General features: G+C 39.9%; 1 protein-coding gene across 1 annotated transcript in view; it reads right to left on the reverse strand.

Annotated features, from left to right (window-relative positions):
* Positions 1–15,648, reverse strand: part of LOC124596364 (allergen Cr-PI-like) — a 127,058-nt gene that overhangs the window by 22,883 nt on the left and 88,527 nt on the right. The window contains exon 9 of the mRNA XM_047135471.1: positions 3,445–3,760. Within this exon, the coding sequence (XP_046991427.1) occupies positions 3,445–3,760 (316 nt within the window). The remainder of the gene's footprint in view (positions 1–3,444; positions 3,761–15,648) is intronic.

Consider the following 15,648-nt stretch of genomic DNA (forward strand, 5'->3'; position numbering starts at 1 on the left):
CTAATAGGCGCTGCTCATGAGTGGCTGTCTACATCTTTGGGCGGGTTTACTGACGTCTCTGAACAGTCAAAGAGACTGTGTCTCTGATACAATATCCATAGTCAACGTCTATCTTCAGGAGTTCTGGGAATCGGGCTGATGGAAAACATTTTTTGTTGTGTGTACATAACGGCTAACTCGTAACTCAACACGCTTTCTGTCTCGCATAGAAATTGTTGCTTACCATATTCTTTCTTTATATTCTCTATAGCAAAGCTCAATGAATTGTTCACTGCTTTTTTATAACCAAAATTACTGTAGGAGTTCGTGAGACTTGCACTTTAGGTGAAGCGTTGTACACTGAAGAACCAAGGAAACTGGTATACCTGCCCAATATCATGTAGGGCTCACGGGAGCACGCAAAAGTGCTGCAACACGACGGGGCACGGACTCGACTAATGTCTGAAGTAGTGCTGGGGGGAATGGACACCATGAATCCGTAAATCTGTAGGAGTACGAGGCGGTGGATGTCTCTTCTGAAAAGCACGTTGCAAAGGATCGCATATATGGTTAATAATGTTCATGTCTGGTGAATTTGGTGGCCATCGAAAGTGTTTAAACTCAGAAGAGTTCCCTGGAGCCACTGTGTATCGATTCTGAACGTATGGCGTGTCACTTTGTCCTGTTAGAATTGCCCAATTCCGTCGGAATGAACAATGGACATGAATGGATGCAGGTGATCAGACAGGATGCATATGTACGTGTGACCCCTCAAGGCCCTGTCTAGACGTATCAGGGGTCCAATATCACTCGAACAGCACACGCCCTACACTGTTACAGAGCCTCCACCAGCTTGAACAGTCAGGTGCTGACCTTCAGGGTCCATGGATTCATGAGGTTGTCTCCATACCCCTACATGTCCATCCTCTCGATACAATACAATCTGAAACGAGACTCGTCTGACCTAGAAACATGTTTCCAGTCATCAACAGTCCAATGTCGGTGTTGACGGGCCCAAGCCAGGCGTAAAGCTTTGTTTCGTGCAGTCGTCAAGGGTATACGACTGAGCCTTTGGCTCCGAAAGCCCATATCGTTGATGTTTTGTTGAATGGTACGCACGCTGAGACTTGTTGAAGAGCCAGCGTTGGCATGTGCAGCAATCTGGGGAAGGGTTACACTTCTGTCACGTTGAACGAGTCTTTTCAGTCGTAGAATCTTTTTCCGGCCTCAGCGATTTCGGAGATTTGATGTTTTACGGGATTCCTGATATTCACGGTACACTCGTGAAGTGGTCGTACGGGAAAATCCCCACTTCATCACTACCTCGGAGATGCAGTGTCCTATCGCTCGTGCTAACGTAAAAACTGTGCCTTGGAAGCTAAACAGAAGGGGTTAGAATGGTGAACAGCTGCTCATAAGTCAAACATTTCTGCAGTCCATGCTAAGCGACACTTGAAGTGGTGGAAAGACCGATGCCACTTGATGGTGCATAGCTGGAAATGAGTGAATGGGAGTGATGAATCTCGCTACATACTGCTTTGATCCGATGAAAGGATTTGTATCTGGCGACTGCTTAAATAACAACACGTTCTAACTCACTTAAAACTTGATAACCTGTCATTGTAGCAGCAGTAACCGATCTAATAATTGCGCCGAACACTTGACATATATAGGCGTTGCCGATTGGCGCGCGGTATTCTGCTTCTTTACATATATCTGTATTTGAATACAGTTTCTTGGGAGTTTCAGTGTAGGACAGGGTGTGCCTTTAGTATTTTGCCACGTGTATGCTTATATTGAGATGTCACGATCGGCGGTAGAGAGACAGTAACAGCAGAAAGGGTCAATCATGAGAGCCCGTTGATTTCGAAAGTGCACTACTCTTTGGATATCGCCTAAGTAACAAATCCGTCAGAGACATTTCAACCCCTCTAAAGCTTCCCAAGTCGGCTGTTTCTAGTGTGATTGTGAAACACGATAGTTTAACCACAGCCACAGATAAATCAAGACAAGGTAGACAGGAAGTATCGAACATTGCGGAGGGGGGCTGTATGAAGCCGCATGAAATCAGCGGAAGGAATCACTACTGAGTTATGAAGTTTTACAACAGTCCAGCTAACGTAAAAACTGTGCATTGGAAGCTAAAAAGAAGGGGTTAGAATGGTGAACAGCTGCTCGTAAGTCAAACATTTCTGCAGTCCATGCTAAGCGACACTTGAAGTGGTGCAAAGACCGATGCCACTTGATGGTGCATAGCTGGAAATGAGTGATTGGGAGTGATGAATCTCGCTACATACTGCGTTGATCCGATGAAAGGATTTTTATCTGCCGACTGCTTAAATAACATTACCTACCACCGCATGTGGTTTCAACGCTGAAGTCGGTGAGGTTGTGTTATGGGATGAGTGTGTTTTTAATCATTAGGGTGTCTGCTTCCTATTGTGCTTCAGAGATCTTGAATTGCGGAAGGATATGAAAAAATTTCTCAACACTTACAGTAAAGGAAATGTTCGGAGACGATAATTCTATCAGACTCTCAGTGCACCCTGTTATCAAGCAGCGTCTGTGAGGCAATGTACTTTGACAGTAACATTTCTGAAATGGACTTAACTGACCATAGTCGAAGCCCAAATACAATGGGGCATCGCTGAGATGATTTAGAACGTCGACTTCGCCTCAGACCGTGGCGGCCAAATCACCACATTCTCTGGTTTCAGCGCTTGAGGAAGAATGCATTACCATTTCTACGTGGGCTACCATTTCTTCACAGACATTGTGGCATCTCATTGAAAGTGTTCTCAGCAGAATTCAAGTCTTCATAAATCAGCAGTGCACACTTCCCATAATAATGGCCACTGATAGGCGCCCAGATATTTTTGATCAGATAGTGTACAGGTAGACTGGCAATGGCGAGGAAAGCGTTTCTGAAGATGAGAAATTTGTTAACATCGAGTATAGATATAAGCGGCAGGAAGTCGTTTCTGAAAGTATTTGTATGGAGTGTAGCCATGAACAGAAGTGAAACATGGACGGTAACTAGTTTGGGCAAAAAGAGAATAGAAGCTTTCGAAATGTGGTGCTGCAGAATAATGTTGAAGATTAGATTGGTGGATCACATAACTAATGAGGAGGTATTGAATCGAATTGGGGAGAAGAGGAGCTTGTGGCACAATTTGACTAGAAGAAGGGATCGGTTGGTAGGACTTGTTCTGAGGTATCAAGGGATCACCAATTTAGTATTGGAGGGCAGCGTGGAGGGTAAAATCGTAGAGGGAGACCAAGAGATGAATACACATTCAGAAGGATGTAGGTTGCAGTAGGTACTGGGAGATGAAGAAGCTTGCACAGGATAGAGTAGCATGGAGAGCTGCATCAAACCAGTCCCTGGACTGAAGACCACAACAAGAACAACAACAACAGTGTACAAGTGAGAAACAAGCGCACGGCGAGCCCCTGTGTACTCACGCTTGACGTGGAAGCCGTCGATGACGAGGAACTGGTGGCGCATGTCGTCCAGCGACAGCGAGCCGCCCTCCCACGCCCCGGAGGGCCCCAGGAAGACGCGCAGCAGGCCCAGCTGCTCCTTGTCGCTAGACACCTTCAGGGAGTACGAGAAGGGCTTATGGTTGAGCCGGTGCTGGCGCGCCACCACATTCGTCTTCCTGATGTCCTCGATCTTCGCCACGTCAATTGCGTTGTCCAGTCGGATGTCGAAATCGTCGAAGAATGTGACCAGTTTCTCCACCTTCACTTCCGTTATTTTCACTCCATCCCATGTCAGCTGGAAACGTGAAAAGCGGATTAGTACAGTCTTATGATTTAAAGTATATCCGCAAGTAAACACGTTTCAACCGTAACAAGAGTCATATTATCAATAAGGTATCCAGAAGTTTTAATAAAACTGCTTCATTTGCCGATACCTGTCAGCTACAGGAGATAACATAATTTTTAAATTTAAGTGATACGCTGACAGTGGCAGTAATGCACAGAAAATCGTCTGGTGACACACAAGTGATATCCGGTGTTCCTAAGTGAAGTCTTATAGTATCTCTGTTCTTCTTAATCCATATAAGTGATGTGGATTGTTTGCAGACGAAGCTGTCGTTTGCCGTCTATGTAAGTCGAGAACGAACCCAGAACGATTTGTAAAACGATTCAGTTAAGATATATGTGCGGTGGACAAACGGTAATTGACTCTAAATAATAAAAATTACGTGATTCTCCACGTGAGCGCTTAAAAATTCAATAAATTTTGTGTACAAGAGAAATCATACAAATTTAAAGATGATCGCTTCAACTAATCACTTAGGGTATAGAACTACAGTCATTTTATTTTGGGATCACAACGAAAATTTTGTGCAGAAGGAGAATCAAAGTTTGTGTTCATAAGCAATGCATTTAGATATGCACTACTACGCTATTAAAGAGACTGTCTACTCAAAAACTGTCCAACCTCTTTTGGAGTATTCCTTTTCGATATGGGATCCTTACTGTATAGGATTGATGGAGTTCACTGAAAAAGTATAAGGAAAGGCAGCTTGTTTTATATTATCGTGACACACGTTGGCTAGTCAGATATACATATCAAACTTTTTCATAGGCACAAGCAGGGTCTGTACGCTCAGCTATTATGTATATAAAATATTATGAAATACAGCAGTCATACCGCCTCCTTTCAGTGTTACATGTACCCAGAAAGCAATTAGAATGGAACAGAGTGTATTAAACCAGCCAAAAGATAGGAGATTTTAAGCAAACATAAACTCTGAATATTGCTAACAACTAAGAATGCAGGTGGCAACTTTGTGACACCTATGACATATAACTGTCGGCTTGTCTACATATATGATCAGAGGTAGACATGTGACAGCCTCATGCCCCACCCCTCTGCCTCCACCCTCCACCTCGCCCCACCACACATCCCCCTCCCATTCTCACCCCTCCCCTCCCCTCTTGTAAGTCACACCCACACACATTTTGCTCACACACATACACATTTTGTTCTCCTAATCTCATCCCATTATTTTACTGGACATTACTCTGAAACAGCCACACGCAGCACACCATTTTCCGGCCACCCAGAGTTGGCCATCTTGTTCTCTGTATCACACTTGGTAGCAACCAGATTCAATCTTTGTACCCCATATGGTTCAAGGCACGATGGACTATCAAATGTTATTTTCACAACGTTATCTCCACGTCTAAACAGTCTGTTATCTTTAAAAACAGTACAAAACATAAATGGCTCACTTTATTGAAACTACTGATGCAACTTACGGTTAAAGTAAACTTAAAACACGACTGTGCACTCCACAATGCTATTTCCGGGTCTAAATTGCTTTTGTTAATCCTCTGTAACACTACAAAGCACATATGACTATAACAAAATAAAATGCAAAACATTCAAGGCAGAGATAGCTAACAGTTCCTCTTAGTCCTACTTGAGACTATCGGTAGAACTATAGATAGAACTTTCATCAGCTAACGTTTTTAGAAGTTTTTCTGTAATGTTTCACCCCACCAAAATCTTTGGGAGCAAGGAATTAATAGATCATGCTCTACATTGCTGTTGTTGTGGTCATGAGTCCGAGGACTGTTTTGATGTAGATCTCCATGCCATACAGTAGAGCTGCTTGCCCTTGAGAAAAATTACGACTGTAGTTTCTCCTTGCTTTCAGCCATTCACCGTACCAACACAGCAAGGCCATATTGGTTGATGTTACAAGGCCAGAACAGTCAATGATATAGACTGTTGCCCCTGCATCTACTGAAATGGCTGCTGCCCTCTTCAAGCACCACCAGTTTCTTTGGCCTCTGAAAAGATGTCTGTACTGGTGAGGGACACAAGTCACTCCACCGACAGCAAGGTCCATGTTTCATTGGGGGGAAGAGAGATGTTTCTACACTAGAAAAGTATAATTGATGTTTTTGACTGGCTGACACAGCTTTTTCATTACTTCAGATCTTAGGCCTACTTGAGGTTACGTCTCACTGGCAGGACAAAAACAAACTCTTAAGGAAAGCTGCGACATTTACTGCTTGGAACTATGGTGCCAAGGCTCTCTAAAAAGCTTACTGTCTCCTTTCCTTTCCTCTTCGAAGGCAACTACTAAGTAGTACCAATAGCTAATTCCAAGATAAGGTCTACAGTATATTTGGCGACAGATGCGCATTCTCTGACACTCAAGCACAATCAACTCCACTAACGATTACGTGTTTCGGACAGATCTTTTACACAGTGCATCACTTGAACTGCATCTGTAAGTAGGCTGTTTAGGTTTTTTTTATTGGTAACGCCACCTCTGTATGAAAATCACTGGCTGTGCTGTGTGCAGTCTGTGGCTGCTTGGCATTGTTGTAATACTCGCCATTGTAGTGTTAGGCAGCTGGCTGTGAACAGCACGTAGCATTGCGCAGTTGGAGGTGAGCCGCCAGCAGTGATGGATGTAGGGAGAGAGATGGCGGAGTTTTGAAATTTGTAAGACTGTTATGAACTGCTATATATATTATGACTATTAAGGTAAATACAGTGTTTGTTCTGTATTAAATTCTTTCATTTGCTAACTATGCCTATCAGTAGTTAGTGCCTTCTGTAGTTTGAATCTTTTATTTAGCTGGCATTAGTGGCGCTTGCTTTATTGCAGTAGCTCGAGTAACCAAGATTTTTGTGAGGTAAGTGATTTGTGAAATGTATAGGTTAATGTTAGTCAGGGCCATTCTTTTGTAGGGATTTTTGAAAGTCAGATTGCGTTGCGCTGAAAATATTGTGTGTCAGGTTAAGCACAGTCTTGTACAATTGTTCAAAGGGGACGTTTCATATGGCGACCCTGCCAGGATACCTCACTGGAATCTTCTGATTTTTTTCTTGTAGTTTGTGTAATTAGTGTAGCTATTGTTTATTGCTAGTGCATAATTGTAGAGAGAATCTCCTTTGTAGTTCCAGTCTTTGATTGTTGTACAGTAAAACAGTTGTGGCATGCATGTAGATTTGCACCAAGTATTTCGCAGCTGCGCTTGCAATTAACTACATATTATTTTCAGTGCTATGTTAATGTGTTCTCTTATTTTTGCTCTTCAAACTGTGCTTTTCTGTGTTATCGTGTGAAATATTGTGACAATAATGGCGTGTGAAAAACGTAACACTAGGCTCCAAAGTAAACTGAGAAATAATAGTGACGACGACCGTAGCTTGCCAGCACCACTGTGTGATGAATTAACAGACGTTCAAAGTAGTAATTTGGTAACTGTGCATAGGGAAATGGAGCGGGCTGCAAACAATGGCGTAGACAGTGAAACAGGTAGTGAACAGGGAAGCATTATCGATCGATCGCTCGGCAACAGCTCGCCTCAGGAATCCGAAATGACAGGACACAATTTTGCAAATACTGTAGATTCAGGTTCTGCGTCCTCACCGTTTTCTCAAATGAGTCAAGACACATTTTCCGCTTGTCAAAATGTGAATGTTGCCGGTGCAAATTCACTGCCGAAAAGCACTGAGGAACATGTTTCAGACACCAGTCCATTGTTATTACAATTAATGCAACAAATGGGACAAAAGCTTGAAAAGTTAGACACAATGGAACAAAATCAGAGACAAACACAGCTACAGTTAGACACAATGGAACAAAATCAGAGACAAACACAGCAAAAGCTTCAAAAGTTAGACACAGTGGAACAAAATCTTAAAAAGTTAGACACAATGGAACAAAATCATCAAAAGTTAGACACGACGCTTGAACAAACACGTGAAGATTTAACTACTGAGTTACATAACATCGAATCGAAATGTCAAAAAGTCTGTAATGACGTAAAAACACAAATTTGTGAGCATTTCCAACCTATTTTTTCGCGTCATTAAAATGCATTACAGAATCACGAAGCAGCCATAAAAGAACTGCAAACTATTGTTCATGAAAATCACGACACCTTGCAACCTAAAATTGACTCAGTTGCATCTACCGATTCGGTTATGCAACTTCCAAAAACTCAAGAAAACTTAAAGGACACAGTAGATACGATTTCAACACAAATACATACTCTGAAACTTGGTTCAGAAAAACACACTGAGGAAATAAGTACACTATCGGAGAAAGTAGCCGAACTTTCGGATCAGTTCACTAACTTATCTGCAAAGGTAGATGTTGATCTGAATGACAAGACCTGTAGCCATCACTGACACAGAAGAGTATGAACAAATTAAGAAATTCAAACAAAATCAAAATCAAATTAATACGCAATACAAAAGAGAAATCCGGGAAGTACAAGATCAGCTGGCACAAGTAATACAAAAATTTCATATTTCAGAGGACACTTGCGCTCCCACACGGGAAGAGGGACTTAGATATACGGAACACCCACAAGATAATAACACAGGACATTTCGGAAGTTATGAAAGAAATTGGCAATGTGCACCGAATTTTGAAATGGAACGGCCGACACGACCTAACAATGACCGATATGCGACTAGCCGACATGATGATTTTGACTATAAGCTGTTCATTACTACACGTAAATTCAAAACATTTAAGAATTCTGGCAACGACATTCATCCACAAGCGTGGCTCCATCAATTCTCTCATTGTTTTCCTCCCAACTGGTCGTTAGAACACATATTAGAATTTATGTGTGGCTACTTAGAGAATGAACCAGCTGTAAGAATGCGATCGGTCATTCACGATTGTCACAGTGAAAGAGATTTTTATCACGCCTTCCTCTCAGCATATTGGTCTCAAGCTACACAAGACTGAGTAAAACATAGCATCATGATGATGAAGCACTTTGAACAATCTCAATTTTCCAGTCTTGTCAAATATTTTGAAGACATGTTGCATAAGAATCAGTATCTCTCAAACCCATACAGCCCCTCAGAACTCATCCGCATTTGCTTACTCAAACTGCCTGAACATTTACGGCATATTATTTTAGCAGGACGTTGAAAAGACGACATTGAAGCTTTTCAGGGACTGTTACAAGAACTGTAAATTGACACTGATAATCGCGGAACGCGAAAAGAAGAGTACAACAATTACAGGTCACATCTGTCACAATTCCGCGATGACAGAAATAATAAATGGACACGACAAGGCTATTCTTACAACGTAAATCGTGACCAAAACAGACACCACCCGTATGACAACTGTTGGCAGAGTAGTAATAATTACAGGGAAAGATCACCTCTCTGTGGTAATGACTATCACAGAGACAATCAGAGAAACAGATAATATAGGAACCAAAATAATTATTATCAAGGGAGACAGAATAACTTTAGATGCAACGGGACAGCGCACAGTTACGACTCAGGGAGAAATTCTCCACCACATGACCGACAAGAAAGAAACTATGGAATCTACCGACATGACGACAGACTATATATTCGTAACGACAGACCTGAATTGCATCAGAACTGGTGGGATTCAAACAGGGCAGGGCCTTCTCGTCAGAGTGAATTTGTAGAAGTTAGGTCTCCTAATCCCAATAACGGTGCGCGCCAACAAAGAGACAGACAATGACTCGCACAGCAGGCAGCCACGTGCGCCCGCTGGCTCCGAGAAAAATAACAGAAGACGCTACCCTTGAGAAAAATTTTAGCATTCTTTACCGATGTATACAACATGATAATTGCTTTGAAGTTGAAACTTTGTGCACTAGGAAGAGTAAAGGTTTACACCACATTTCACATGTAAAACCGTTTATTGAAAAATAATCTGCTTTTTAACTTTGTCTTTGCCATATAACTTTTCACTTTACATTACCAGTATGCTTTGTCAGACTTAGAATCTGTTAACATGCAACAATGTTTGAAGTTAAATATCCAGTCAAGAACCAAGAGAACTTATTTAAACAGAAATTATGAACGCGTTGTTATAGTGAACAGACGACACAGTGTTGTTATTTGTACATTCTTGCTTGTTAGTTGCACAATCACGTAACGACTATAAGGCTCACATACTTAGAACATATACTGGCACTGCTAATGAGATTTTCATGCAACATTTTGGTTTACTTGAAAAGACATTCTTTATTTGAAGTACTTTCTGTGGGATTAAAGATGACTTAGCACTTGGTTTCTTTGACAGCTACACAATTATATCACGACGCTACTAATGTGTGACACAATTTACATTGTTGCTTTTGCGGTGTATCTGTTTTATATCTGCACAGTTTTTCTGAATTCTTCTGGAAAGTAAAACATGTTTTAGTAGTAACTTTTGTGGTATAGCTACAAGGAGACAGCCTTTTCTGTAGCACAACAATACGTTACAGCACAGTACTTTCGTCATCATGGCAATAAGCGTAATATCTAAGATATCTATACTCAAAGCATTTCACTTTTGTTTATCATGAGGTAAGTACATTGAATTCTGCAGAACTTAGCTTTCGGAGGACGATAATTATGACACTTCCACAGAATTATCTTACGGCAAGACGCACATTTAGCGCTAAAGGACACGTATTTGAGTGATTAATTTTGTACTTAAAACATTAATTTTTTTAAAGATTTTTGAATTACAAAGAGAGTTTTCCGTGATACATTTCATTCCATTGCTGTAATCTGTAACACCTGAGGGTATAATTACATTAATCCTCAGGGGGGTACACGCTTAGTTTGTGTACCATGTGTTTGGCAAGCACAAGGAGCCCTAGCTAATATGGTATTTGCTTATACAACTTTACACATCGGTACCATATTTCTCTAACACACAAATTACACAGATATCTGATCATTTAACTGAGAGAGACAAACATTTATTTTAATACATCAGTGACAGATGTTTACGTAATTACACAGTTGGATAACTTCACACTTATGAAATTCAATTTTGTCTGTACTTTGCGAACTGTTCATATTTTTTTTTGGAACCATTGTGATACTACAAGAGCTTTGAATGATGTATTTGGCATGGGATCACGATTTTTAAAGTACGTTTGAGGTACATGACACTTTTGACATGAGCAGAGAATTTGTTTTTGGTTTTGAAATTATTGGAGGAAGCTACGACGATTTTGAGAGTTGACTGAGGTGTTATGATGTTGTTATTATGATGACTATGTGTATTACACTGTTGCGGTATGTTTATGATCAGTAAGCTGATGCTATAGGAGTTATTTGATTATACGACGTATGTTATGATGAAATATTGAAGAAGTGTCGCCGAATAAGGTAAGGAATAATGAGTAGTGGTTAGGGACTCTGGTTTGTGAAAAAGATTGTTGGAAACCAAGAATCGTACTTTAAGAGTTATGAAATGTGTGTAAATGCGTGAATGTATCACAATGCAGACGAAAATTTTTTGGACACTGTTATATCAATAGGATTTTGTTTCTACAGATTTGTAACCCAAATTCTTGACCTGTGAAATATTTTTATATGAGACTGTCACTGTAGCAGAAACTGCTGTCGTAAATATTTCCGTAAGAAAGTTAAGTGACCACCTGCACGTAATGCATCGTGGGCACCCAGATGGGCGAGAGTTGCCTGGAAAGAAGTCATTAGCGAGTGCCTTTCAGAGGCACAAGTGAAAAAAAAAGGGAGGCCATTATCCTCGCTATTGACATTCCTTTGTAGAAAGCATCGCAAAAAACGACACGGTCGAACTTGAAAACATATGATTATACTGTGGAGCTCTTAATTTATGATATTTACTAAAATGCGTAATGAAACGGTGAGAAACATTTCACGGCTATTGTCTTGCTAATTGAGAGAAATGCCATATGGCTTGCTTTATGTATTTATGTACTCATTTTGTTAAATATCTAGTTTCTAGCTGCACTGCAGCATTGGTTAAAATAAAATTTTATTGATGTACTAATATAAATATTTTCTGTCTACAGATCGAGTAAATAACAATTTTTTCAAAAAAATGAAGGAGTACAAAAATACATTTACCTTCACAGGAACTGCATTCATAATTTTCTTTTCAAGTACTTGGTAATTTTTTGTAGAATTAGTTTTTGTGGTGCACCACTTTAATTACTTAGACATTAAGATGTGATTATACATTTCCCTTATCTGCATTGTTATCTTTAGTGTACTATTTTTTCTGCTTGAGCTATGTCATGTTTAGGTATAAGTTATTTCATTTTCTGCTGCTGTTTGCCAGGCATAGTGTTGCTGAATTTGACTTTGTGTTACTCTTCTAAGCCAGTTTACTACTGATTTATTTTTCTTGTTTGCTGCACATTGCCTTATATTAGTTGTAATATTGCAATTGCTTTGCTAATTTCTATAATGCTGCTTGCTTCGCAAATCTGCAATTTTTTTCATTGCTGTTTGCATTACTTTTCTTGTGCTGCTGCATTGCCTCGTCCCTTAGTTTAGCATCTGAGCTCAATAGATTTAAGTTAGCTTAAGAGGGGGTAGACTATATAAGAGAATGAGTTGCGATGAATTGGAAGAAACGCATTGAGAAGATATATGAAAACGATTTGGGCAAAAATGAGTATTGTACAATGAGCCATAATTATTTTGAGAGAAACATGGTTAGAATACAGTAAAGAGGTATAGATAGGACTTTTTGGGAATAATGATGAATGACAGGAGATCTCCAAGAAGTAAAGAAAGTTTTGTTTGCAAAATACTGCAGTACAACAAACCCTGTCCTTTCCTTTTGTATTATTCCGCTATATGTTTGTGTACCCTTGTGTATTTGTGTTCATCCTGTCTTTATGTGTTTATCTGATACGATTTAGGTTGTAGAATTTTTCTAATACTCAGCTGCATTCACTATGATGAGGAATACTGTTATCCTCAAATACAATTTGCATTAATAATATGTTATTTACTTTGTAAAGATGTTTACACATTATTTATTCTGTTTTGTTTCAATGCTCATGTGTGAAATTAATGTTTCGAAAACTATTCTCATTATTTTATTTATTTTCTTATGTCATAATTCCTGTAACACTGATGTATATGTCTATTTCTATTCTTTTGTAAAGCCTGTACTACTACAAATTTATCTGTATTGTTATGTTCTTTAATTATGTATTTTGTACCTTTGTTATTGTATTCTTATGTTATAAAATTGTAATTGACACCAGTTCATCATATTAAGTAACTTGTAAGTTTCATTTCACTGCACACATTTCTGTTGGTCATAGTATATGGACAATATGTGAGAAGTAGGGACTGATAGTGTTTTCACGTGTGTTAATAATTCAGCAAGGGACTGGATAACAGCATTGCTGGTTCTAAGGACAATTCCAAAAACTTTGTGAGTGCACAAGTGGTGGTTTATGGACTTGCTATATTATCCGCAAGACTCTTCAGTGGTGATTGTGCACCTGCACAGTCACAACAGATGGCTGCTGGCCATTTCTACAAGGACTACAGTGGGTCTACACCTCTGCTGACTCACCAGTACCATTATTTCTACAAGGACTGCAGTGAGTCTGCACCTCTGGTGGCCCACCAGTATCGTAATCTCTACCAGGACTACAGTGGGTCTGCTCTGTGATGACCTACCTACCAATACTCTTCAAAATTTCGACTGACTCTGTTGTGGACCAATACCTGTCTGCATGTCAAGAGTCAGCACTGTCTTTCCGTTGGAAGGACAACACTACTTCTTCAAGATTGCATGGAAATCCACTACTTCCGTGTGCATTTTCTTTTACTGCTCAGACTTTGAGAAAAACACTGCTATTTTACTGTGATGAACGATTAGGACTGTCTTTACGGACTATGAGAAATTTTTAGCTTTTGACCAACATTGTATCAATAAGTGTGTGCATTTTATATCTGTGTTATTGTAACTATGAAAAATTTTATCAAATCATTATTGGCCACTGCCCAAAACAATTTACAAAATTTTTTATGGGGAGCATGAGGGCTATGTAAGTAGGCTGTTTAGGTTTTTTTATTGGTAACGCCACCTCTGTATGAAAATCACTGGCGGTGCTGTGTGCCGTCTGTGGCTGCTTGGCATTGTTGTAATACTCGCCATTGTAGTGTTAGGCAGCTGGCTGTGAACAGCGCGTAGCGTTGCGCAGTTGGAGGTGAGCCGCAGCAGTGATGGATGTGGGGAGAGAGATGGCGGAGTTTTGAAATTTGTAAGACTGTTATGAACTGCTATATATATTATGACTATTAAGGTAAATACAGTGTTTGTTCTGTATTAAATTCTTTCATTTGCTAACTATGCCTATCAGTAGTTAGTGTCTTCTGTAATTTGAATCTTTTATTTAGCTGGCAGTAGTGGCGCTGGCTTTATTGCAGTAGCTCGAGTAACCAAGATTTTTGTGAGGTAAGTGATTTGTGAAACGTATTGGTTAATGTTAGTCAGGGCCATTCTTTTGTAGGGATTTTTGAAAGTCAGATTGCGTTGCGCTGAAAATATTGTGTGTCACGTTAAGCACAGTCTTGTATAATTGTTCAAAGGGGACGTTTCACATGTTTCCGTAATACCTATGTATAGTTATAGAAAGCACCATATATGACAATTTAGCTCCCTCACCAGTACAGAGATCTGTTCAGAGGCCAAACAAACGGGTGGTGCTTGAAGAGGCCAGCAGCCATTTCAGTGGCTGCAAGGGCAACAGTCTATATCACTGACTGTTAGATCATGATGATTTCTGCTCGGTTTCCTTGAAAAGAGTAGCTATCAGGAGTATTAATGCCTTTAGACAATGTTCCATTCAATGAAAAGTTCGATCTGTGGTCGTGGACGAAAATTCGATCTTTCTGTCGAAAGGTGAGTAGCACATTAAAGAAACAAAAAATGCTTGTGTTTTTTATGAAAATGTGAAAAGATTTCTTCTGTAACAGTACAACACATGCAGTGGTCGCTTATTGGGATTACTGCCGATGACTGACTTACACTGCGTGCTTTAATAACCACATGACACTTTGATGAAATGAAATACTCAACTGTAGTTTCAGCTTTTGAATTTAATGCTCATTCTTATAGGTAAGAAACGAGGGTTGCCATGCTGTCAACAACCTCTTGCAACTACTTGTCAGAGTCACCCAAATACTATAATACCGCCCCCCTCCCCATGGTGGGGTACTGAATTTATCTTGTTGAACAAAATGTTCATTTTCGTCATCTGAAAAGGCTAGCTTAAGAGTGGAAACAACATGAAATTTCTATGAAATAATATACTAAACAGTAGTTTTAACATCTGAATTTAACAAATGGTTCAAATGGCTCTGAGCACTATGCGACTTAACTTCTGAGGTCATCAGTTGCCTAGAACTTAGAACTAATTAAACCTAACTAACCTAAGGACACCACACACATCCATACCCGAGGCAGGATTCGAACCTGCGACCATAGGAGTCGCTCGGTTCCAGACTGTAGCGCCCAGAACCGCACGGCCACTCCGGCCGGCTGAATTTAACACACATTTGTATAGGTAAGAAACGAGAATTGCTATGCTGTAATCTACTAACTTTCAACTGCTTTTCAAAGTTAGCCAGTTATTTTTTATCTATTTATTTATTTACACGTTAAGGTCATTAGGACCAAATTGAAGAGCAAATCTCCAAGGTCATGGAACGTGTCAGTACATGAAATTACAATATAAAAGTAATAACAGATAAACATAAATGTTCATGAACCCGAAAAAGTCAGTCCATGAGTTTAAGTAAACGCAATCAACAATACAATAAGAATCAGCTTAATTTTTCAAGGAACTCCTCGACAGAATAGAAGGAGTGACCCATGA

This window comes from Schistocerca americana, chromosome 2, assembly GCF_021461395.2.
Source record: "Schistocerca americana isolate TAMUIC-IGC-003095 chromosome 2, iqSchAmer2.1, whole genome shotgun sequence".
Classification (NCBI taxonomy): domain Eukaryota; kingdom Metazoa; phylum Arthropoda; class Insecta; order Orthoptera; family Acrididae; genus Schistocerca; species Schistocerca americana.